At 40.1% G+C, this 9,920-nt stretch overlaps 1 protein-coding gene across 10 annotated transcripts in view; it reads left to right on the top strand.

Annotated features, from left to right (window-relative positions):
• CTCF (CCCTC-binding factor) overlaps positions 1 to 9,920 on the top strand; it is a 34,091-nt gene that overhangs the window by 9,474 nt on the left and 14,697 nt on the right. For 4 of the 10 annotated variants that reach the window (XM_026856928.1, XM_026856923.1, XM_026856926.1 and 1 more), the window contains one exon: positions 402 to 494. The exons of 2 other annotated variants lie outside the window; for them this stretch is intronic. In XM_026856928.1, coding sequence (XP_026712729.1) covers positions 441 to 494 — 54 coding nt within the window. In that variant the 5' untranslated portion in view covers positions 402 to 440. 4 more of the 10 variants (XM_026856929.1, XM_026856925.1, XM_026856931.1 and 1 more) reach the window with 3 other exon arrangements.

Here is a 9,920-nt window from a genome sequence, read left to right as displayed (position 1 = left end):
GGGGGGTGGGGGGTGGATACCATCTGAAGCAGGCATAACTAGCTCTGAAACGTCATATTGTGCTCTTAATTTGCCATGAGGCATACAGAGTTTTAGATTGTAAGACCTGTAAATGCTGAAGAGGTAGAGAGAGGAATTTGTAAAATGAGTTCATTCTTCCTGGTGAAAAGTATTAAAGCTGATTAAAATACTCTTTTCATTTTGCTTAAGGCAGTTTTGATAAGTGAAGGGATCTTCAAACAGTTATCAATTCCATGCTGCTGCTCTTAGAGTTGTGGGATTACACATTTCCTGTTAAACAAGCATTAAACATTCAAACAGTGCTCTTTTTTTTTCCTCCCCTTCTCTTCCCTTTCTTTTTTGTGTAGTTTCACTAGTACAACTCATCTGTTCTGTTCCAGAGTGTGTTCTGACCAAGAGCTGCATGAAGAATAGCCAGCATGAAGAGAACAAACCAGACCAGGCAGAAGTGCAGAAGCGTCAAGAACATAAATGTAAATTAAGGGGTTTTAAAGTGTGGTATGTGTTCCATTCCAAGGCAGGAGTTTCCTGAACACTTAAAGCTTACACTGTGCTAGACGAAACCCTCTTGCCATGCTTCTCTTTTGGCTGGCCTGAGTGTTTGGGCACACCAGAGACCTGGTCTGGATGGAAATAAGTATCTTTTCTGCTGGGTGAGTTCTGGCCTAGATTAGTTTCCTGACCAGCTAGCTGCAGCCTTAGAAATACTTGCACTAACAGGAGGAATAGTTGGGGTGATGTACGTGGGAATGAGTGGGCAGTTTAAAGGCAGGGACGGCTTCTCTGACAGATTTAGTGTGTTTGAACTCCTGGTGGAAAGGTATTTTCCTCCAAGGTCAAGTGCTGTTGTGGGATTTCTTTTATTGCCTCATCTGCTTTGAAGGCTGATGGCAATGGCACTTCTAGGACTCAGTGCATAGGAAGATTTGGAACATGAATGCAAATTAATTACACGTGTATAAAAACGTGGATTAAACTGCCTAAAACTTCAGCATGAGGGCCACTGTCTAGGGTTCACCTGGTGTTGATTCTGTTTATATCTGTTCCAACATTTATTAACTCAGATGAACTTTTCTGCAATGTGTGATTCAAAAGCAAGGAAGACTTAATTTAGACTCCAGGAGTTTGTCTTGTCCACCACCCTTCTGCCATAGGTGTTTCCAAAACTCTCTTGGAATTTCCTGTCCCTGCTGCAACAGCAGTGAACTACGTGTCTACATTTGACAGCCTGACATTAAGTTAACTAGCACTGAGTTTAGTTTTCCTTATATGCATCAGGGTGTAATTTGTGAGGTGACTAATAGTTACTGCATGGGCGGTTCATGGGTAGGACCCACCTTACCATCCCAGGAATGAGCACTTCCTGCTCCTTACATTTGAAGCCTGGATTCTCTTGTTCAAGCAGAGCATCACTGCTTACTGAGTACTTGTGCAAAGATAAAAGGAATAGGTGTTCCCCCAAAGTTTGTTCTTGTTCATCTAGATGAAGCCTTAGAAGAAAACAAAATCCAAGTACTTGTAGCTTATTATGAAGTCTCCAGAATGCCATGAAACTTGTTGCACAGGTCTCTTTTCAGGTGTGTTAGTGTCTGGTGTTGCTGTTTTGATCTCATGCAACACTGCATCAAATGGCCAAAGAATCCTGCTCTGGTCAGATTTATTTTGAAGAACCACTTGTTTTTGCTGTGTGCCTATTACCAAACTGCTAAGTGAAAGCCTAACTTAATGAAGGGAGAAATGACCACAAATACTTGTTGATAAAACTATTAACTTTTTGCAGTATCTCCCTGCAGTATTAGACTTGACTTGTTGTGGCAGTGGATTTTACAGGCAGTTTTAACCTGAAATAGTTTTCCGTTGTTCTCAATTTATTTCCTTCAGGTGTTCCAGTGGTCTTGTGAGCCCCTTCATCCTTTTTATACTATGAAGAACTGTAAAAGGGAGGGACTGAGGACTCTTATGATCTGGGATCACCTGAAAATTTAATTCCTCTGTGACTGCTATTTTTAAAGTGTAAATCTTCCTGCATTTGACACCTGATAAAATTGCATGTTTGTCCTTCTGAAATGAACTGTGGGGTTAGCAAAGCAGAATACTTTTCTTAATATGTTAAGAAGGGAAGCATTTCTAAAAAAAAGGTTGATATGGAAATGTTTAATTCACATTTCCCTACTTTCACTAGAGAATTCTGTGTATGACTAAAGGTGACTAAAGTAATCTCATAAGAGTGCACTAGCAGTTATTGAAAGAAATAAGGAAAATTTAAAATTTAAAAGAAAGATTAGTGGAATGAGAAATTAAGGAAGAATGGAACAAGGTTTAAGAACAAAAATATTTACTAAAATTGTCCCAACTGCCTTCTTAATAGAACTTCAATTCTGAAAATCTAAAAGAAAAATAAGGAAAAAAAAATTGTATTTCCAAAAATAAAGCCAAAATGCTCCCACCAGACTGCTTCCTTCATTAAGGCTTACCATGTCAAGTTAAAAGTTGGTTATAGCCCAAGTGACTTGAGTATGTGTGGGATTTCTTGTCAGTAACTGCAGTGATTTATTTTTTTTAATTATTATTATTTTTCTTCATAGTGCATGTTTCAAGTGGTTGTCATTGTTGTATTAGGCTTTCCTCTCCATTGCAGGCTACAGCTTATTACAGCAAAAGTAGCAGTATTAGTTCTGGAAGAGCTGTGACTCTGGGGCCTTTTGCCACTGTCAGATGTAAGGGTTAAGAGGGAGCTTGTTCTGCAAACAGCTGAGGAGAGATATGAATTGTGTTTCCTTCTGTTGCTGGGTGACCCTGTGTATATACTGTTTTCATGTCTTGCACATGTCTTCTGCTGAGTTCTTGATCCAAAGTAACAGGTTAACTTTATCCTGGGTAATTGCAGAAAATCACAGGTGTGTGCTACTCACTGACTGAAAAATAGGGGTCAGTGCTGACTGAAGGTTCTCATCACTTTGAATTATTTCATGAGAACATGATGAATGTTTGAAAGAGCTCTGCTAAGATCCTTGGGCAGGAGCAGCAGCTAGGAAGATTACTTTTGTAGGTTACAGAAGGGAAAAAAAGAAGTGGGGGGGAAGGCTGGAGGTACTTGTAGAAATGTCACAGGATGCATTTTGATTCTAATTCTGCACCAAGCTAGCTGTGAGTAATAAATGTCCTGTAGCCAGGGAGATGGCTTGGCTGTGCTCTTGGGAGTCCATAGGGGTAAAAGGTGAAGATTACTTTTGATAACATCTGGCCCAAAGTGTGCTACTTCACATAAGTGCAAGTAAAAGGTAACTTTGGTTCACAGTTAAAAACTAATTGAATAAAATAATAGTGTGTGGGTTTGATCACAGTTAAATGCTTTTGTAGTTAAACAGGAAGGTGCTCAAACTGTGTGTGACCCAGAGGGTTGGAGGATGCTTGAGAGAAAGCAATTTCACTGTAGTATGTACTTGTTGGATGTCAGGATGGCACAAAGTAGAGGGACACACTCAGTGTAGCCACTTAGCCTCTTGGTTACAAGGTTTTGGTGCTGTGGTTTCTTTAGGGCTTTGAGTTCGCACTGCTGCGCTCCTAACCTGTTAAGGTTACTCTTAACCTCTTAATGTGGCCCTGGCACTCTTAACCTGCACCCTTACCTCTGTCTGCCCAAGCATTCGTGTGGGGAATCAGATCGGAAACTGGATGTGTTCTAAGATAATTAACTGTCTTTCCCTGCATTAGTTTTCAGTTGGAATTAGTTCTCAATCAAGTTCTTTATGGTGAGTGAACTATTCTATCAATACAAAGGAAGAGAGAAGATGAGAGCATCTCTTTCAGCAGCAGTGCTGTGTTTTCCCATTTTATAGGTATTATGAAACGTTATGTAAGTTAAGAATCTGGTCTCCTGTCTGGTTAATGGGGAGAAAGAGAGGTTCCTCTAGATGGTAATTTAGTGTAGGGATCCAGTTAGAAGCTTTGAATCACACTCTGGCAGAATGTACTCTTCTCCCTGCCCTATTTAGGGAGGCCAGCTTTCCAGCACAGACACCCAGGTTAGATAACCACCAACAGGCCTCCAAATGCTGCCAGAACTGGCATCCCTCCCTTTGCAGGGTCAGTGCTTAAGGAAACAATCCTCTACATCTGTATGTTTGCAGTTGCAGCTGTTATTCGTGTAGCGTTTTTACATAGTTCTTGGGGTTTCTTTAAATTGACAGGCCCCTTTTCATACACAGAAAAAGCACAAGCATTTATTAACCCATGATGAAGTTTGCTATTCTGTTCTAGTTTTCTTGGTTTTCCTTTTCCTTACTCTAAGATGTTAAAAGTATTTCTCAAAGTAATTGCTGAATAGCGAATTAATGAGACTGCCTTTTTTTTTAAATTTAAAGCTGTAATAAATGTTTGAAGTAGTATATTTGATTTTTTGTTGTTGTTTTCAATGCCAGTGTTATAAGTGGCAAGTAAGAAATGAGAAAACAGCTGGAGATGGGCGTAGCAGTCATAACGAGTGGATATGGAATTTAATGTAGTAGGCAAATGAAAGCTTTAAGTTTCCAGCATGAGAAAATTACTTAATAAAAATACCAGCTTTCTAGTTTCTGTTGGTAGTAAATCTTTTGTTTTGGATGTAGTAGCACTGTGAAAATACCCTGTCCCAAGTTGTTCATGGGATGCTACCTATTCCTTAAAGTTTTTTAAGCTTTGTCAAGTAGTTACACATTCCTAGGCTTATTTTTAAAAGGAAAAAAAGAGGAAAAAGTTGGTTCCCTCTTTCACCTGCTCCTAAAGAATTCAACACAAGGTTGTTAAGCTTTTGTACTTTTATTTATAATTGGATGCTTAAGTAACTCTACCCCTGTTAAGATTCTATATTTCTGTGGGCAGTTGGCAACGGAAGTGGACTAGAGTCGAGTATGAAATTTGGTTTTGTATATAATCTGAGTTCTGAGTAGCCTGTGGGTCTTAGGCTGGTTCTGCATAAAGCCAGTTTAGATCCAGCTGAGCTTCTTTTGAGAGTACCATCCTTGAACTACTCCTAGAACCACGTTTAGCTCAAAAACCTCATAGCCGTGTTTGTGAAGTGCTGAGACCGAGCTCACAAACTGTGCTTGGGGGTGTGTGGTCCTACACAGAGCTCTTCCAGCATCTTCCTACCACTTTCCAAATTGTGTCAGGAATGTTTTGATTCTAGTGCCACACTCTGTGGAGAACAAGAATCAGCATGCTTTTAAACCAAGGGAGGGGCTCTTTGAGCAGAGGTTGCACATACACCTACTTCGCATTCTGGATTTGTTGCCCATCTAAGTTTGGGAGCAATTGTAGTGAATAGTGAATTAAGAGCAGCAGTAGGAAGGGCTATACTTAATGCTTTGTGTTTTTATATATGTACATTTGCTTTAGAAAAAGTTACATGCATACCATGTTCATATCTTTATCAGGGCAGCCCTGCTGGAGGAAACGCAAAGGCTTTGTACCTGTTAAACTACCTTATCTTTGACAATGCTTAGTTGGGAGGCTTTTCAGAAGAAAGATATGGATATTTCATGATGGGGAGGGAGAATGTCCAAGCACTCCTGCAGTTACTTTTCATCTACTAACATCCTTAAATACTTAGACATACGTATTGACTGCAAGCAAGGGGAAGAAAAGAAAAACTGCCCCTTTGTCCGTAAATCCTGTTGGATGTGGGGTTTTTTTGAATCTTTCTCTTGCTTTAAGTGGCAGAAATACTGCACAACTGTAGACTATTAGGTGGAATTTTTGCTTATTTGTCTTCAGATTTCAAAGGTTCACAGGATATGCAGGAGAAGCATAAGTCTCCCATGTTTTAACATAGTGCTTTATTTCTGCTCCTGCATCAGTTTTAATAAGTGGCTAATCCATAAGTGTCAAAGCCATGACAATTTTGGAGTAGGGTGTGTGTGGAGATTGACTTGAGTTCAGAGTCTAAATGTGGTGCAGGGTTGGGTTTTTGGTTGCACTAATGTAACTGCTGATATTTTCATTATTTTATTTTATGAATGCCCCAAAATTATGACAGCTAGTGTTTGGTGTCATTGTTTCTATTGATTTTTTTTTTCCCTGAAGTGAATGGTATATTATAGCACTAAATCTACTTTTCAATTTCTTTGAATGTCCCACAGTTTTTAATGACAGTGCCTTGTTTAGCAAAAACCAAATATTTAGCTATTATTTGGTCTGTGAAGCTTGATGCAGTTCAGGGTTTGTTTTTTTAACATTGGCTGAGAGGCTGGCAAATACCTCTTTGTGACAGTAGCTTTATTATGAATAACCGAGCTAGAAAAACATGCAAGGCACTAGCCATCCTAATATATAATCATCTGTCTCTGGGTTTATACTGTCTGCATTGACATCTACAGCAAGTTGTCCTTACTGCTTCTACAGTTATGATTGATACTGTTGTAGGACTGCATTAATTGAATCAGTCTCTGTGTTGATGCGGTCTTATCAGCCTTGCTGTACTGGAAGATTTTTTTTAATCATGTTCCTGAATGTTAAGAGTTTATACCTTCAGGATGAATGCTTTGCTGATTAAGTGTGAAGCTTTTGAGAAGGACCCGGAATGGGAGAAGAAGTTGGGTTCAGACTTTCTTCCATGCTGCAGTTAGTAGGGCTGCTGGCATTAAATTACTTTCTCTCAAGCAACCTTTTGATACCTTTCATCAGAATAAACCCCATCTTATTTCTGCTTGTTTCAGTTTTTTAGGTGAGCTGCCTGTCAGTTATTTGAAAAAGCTTAGGTCTGTTGTTTGGATGTCACAACTTTCTAACTGGCTCATTGGATTGTGACAGTGCGTAGAGCTGTTTAGTGATGCAGTCTCTCATCAGAGTTGGTAGAGCCTGTTGAGTGAGCATGTGTGTAAAGACTAGTGTGAGCTACTAATTGGGAATTGTAGTGTTGATACCAGATATCCTCTGGTCTTGCCACAGTGACTGTCCTTATTCTGGAAGCTCTTCTCTTTGGGTTTTTTTCAGTCTTGATTTACCTAATCATCTTCTGTTAACCTGCTGCGTTGTTTTCCTTTTTAGATTCAGTCATTGTGGAACTAAACTATTGGTATAAGGTACAGTAACTAGTAGGAAGAGAGCTGAAGATAAAAGGTAGGGAGAATGATAAGACATAATTCAGCAGTTTTTATTCCTAGTGTTCCACTGTAATGGTCTTAATTGTAGCAAACAGCACATGTCCTCTGAAATCTTGGAAAATTTTTCTCAGAACTTGGCTGGGTAATTTCTAGGAGTGTAAATCGGAGTGTAAATCAGTAAAAAGTTAAGGTCCGCTTCTATTAAAACTAGTGGAAATGGAAAATCCTCATCAAGCTACAGGACAACATCCAGTGAGTTGATGGTATCTTCTCGTGACTCCTCCAATAAATACAAAAATTTCCTCTAAAACCCACTTTGTGAAAAGGGAGGATTATTTTTTTTAAAAAAGTACAGGGAAAGGAAAAAAGCTAACAAATAATTTAGGACAGAGTGATTGAGAAGTGACGAGGACAGGCAGCACAAAGCTCACTGCAGCAGGGATGAAGAGTCTTTCCAGACATCTTATTTAATAGGAAAGAGCCCATACATTTTGCCCAGTCCCCTTTCCTCTCAAGTTTAGAGGCCATCCCGTGTCACCTTAGCTGTAGAAATAATTTGGAAATCCACACTTCCTCAGAAAGAAATCTTGCATCTTGGCAAGATTTTTATGCTGACCAAGACATTGAGACTCCTGTATATTTCTGTATTTTTATGGTACTTTGTTAATATAATGTGGAGTGGTTTGTAATTTTCTTTAAAATACTGTAACATTTCCCCTGTTGGCAAGAGCCTGGTTTAAAAAGTAGTTTTCATACTCGTTTACTGAAAGGAACAAGCGGAATAGGCAGGAGTAAATGCCCATCCATGTGCTGAATTTTGGAATACAGGAGGCCCGAGTCAGCATGACGTAGAGGGCAGTGAAAGAGAAGGTGGCAGGAGACGGCCCGGCCGCGCCGCTGCAGTGCGTGTGACTCGCCGCTGGAGGACAGCCGTGCCTCGCCGCCTGCCATGGGGTCTGGCTTTCGCAGGAGGATGTTGCGAGTAGTGACAAGTAACTCTAGGGTAAAACATACGTGTCTGAAACAAGAGGAGATGGAAGCAACAGGGGTGTCTTAGTTTCTTTACTGAATGATTGTAAGAGTCTTTCCACTTATTTCACACACAGGTAAACCCCTCATTGTGAGCATCCTTTAAACTAAGCCTTGCCTGCGGGCATTTATTTGATCACGGTGTAAGCCTGTGTTCCTAGGCTGGAAAACCTTCCTGACATCATGACCCATATGCCAAAGTCTTTGTCTGTGTGTGTGACCTGTTCCTTGGTAGACACAGAATTTTCTGTTGTGCAAGTGTGAGATGATGCCTTTCTACTACTCCACTGGAGGACCTGCTTCTGCAGGACCCTAGAGGACACTGGCAAGCCTTGGCCTGTTGGCTTACTTCCAGGTGACCCAGCTGTCTTATTACAGCTTTGATACTGGCAGTTAATGTGAAGGTCCTTCTGAGAGCCCCACCTGAACTGCTCAGAGCTGCATGTGTTTTTGTGTCAAGGTTGCTGACCTCTGATCATTTTTTCTTTTTACAAGGCACCAAAGTGGTATTGCGTTAGCTCTGCAGATGGGCTTTTCCCACTTTTTCCATCCATCTTAAGTCTTTTGTTATTACACCCGCAGCCATTTACTACACTCTTATATTTTGTTTAGCTCTGTCCTTCCTTTTCTTGTTCCAGAGGCTTTTGGTCACCTGAAGAGGCATCTCCTCTCTCTCTCTCTCTGCAAATACTTGAGATAATTGAAAAACAATTTGCTCTGATTGTTTTGCAGTTGCTGCAGGCCAAAGACCAGCACTCCATTCTGATTGCCTGCTGGCTAGTGTTAAGTACTTACATCATCTTGTGTACTTCATCTGTTTGTCCATATGGATTTGCTCTGACTTGAGAATCTGATGGGTGGTAAAGGAAAGGAGCGGCCGGATCCCTGCAGGGAGCACACATGAAGCCATATGTCAGTATTTCTGGGTATTGGGTGCCCCCTGGAGACTGCTGCTGCCCACGACAGCCTGGATATCGAGACAGCACATTAATAGATGTCCCTACTCTGAACAGGCTGAGGAACAACGTGAACTATATTGTTCTCGCAACAGAAGTGAAGGATGCTAGAAAAGGCAGTAGAGTAAAAGCAAGGTCTTCTCTAAAAATAGTAGCAATTACATGTCTTGTAATTCTTAAAGCTAATGGAGACTGACAGCTGTTTCATGTTTGTGTATATAAGCCTGTGTTTCAGAAGTGAGGATGCAAGATTAAGTGTAGATATTTGAAAGTATTACAATGTGAGATTTAAGTGTTGAGTTCAGAAGAGAGGTTAAGTAAGTTATGTTAGCTGATCTGAGAGGACAATCAATCTAATAGGAAAATGTGGAAGTATCTTAGCAAACCTGGATTGGAATCAGAACTTTATCACAAGCTTTATAAGGAAACTCACATTTACTTGTTTCAGCAGTAGAATTGACCTTGGTACCTTTTTAACACTTAACTGAGGAGTATAGTAAATTGCAGCCTGATGCAGGGAATGTATTTGACATGGTAGTGCTTTCATTTTTCCAAAGTAAACCACCTGAAGCAGAGGTAGACTTACAAAATACTCCTTTACTATGTTTTTTATTAATTCCATTTGGGGAATAAGGCAGCTGCAAAACTATAACTTCTTTTAGCTATATTACTCTTGAAACAACCTTCCTGTAGAATGAGAATACAGAAATTTCATATTTTACCCTGACTGCAAAGAATAATGATCGATAGTCTGAGGAGGAAGAAAATCTCAGTGTTATGCTTACATACAGCTATTTTTCAGAGTTACAGTTAAGGCCCACCCTAATGCTGA

This window comes from Athene cunicularia, assembly GCF_003259725.1.
Source record: "Athene cunicularia isolate RWA chromosome 11 unlocalized genomic scaffold, athCun1 chr11_part1, whole genome shotgun sequence".
NCBI classification, from domain to species: Eukaryota; Metazoa; Chordata; class Aves; order Strigiformes; family Strigidae; genus Athene; species Athene cunicularia.
The sequence above is the reverse complement of the archived record's forward strand: the minus strand, read 5'-3'. Positions and strand labels throughout refer to the sequence as shown.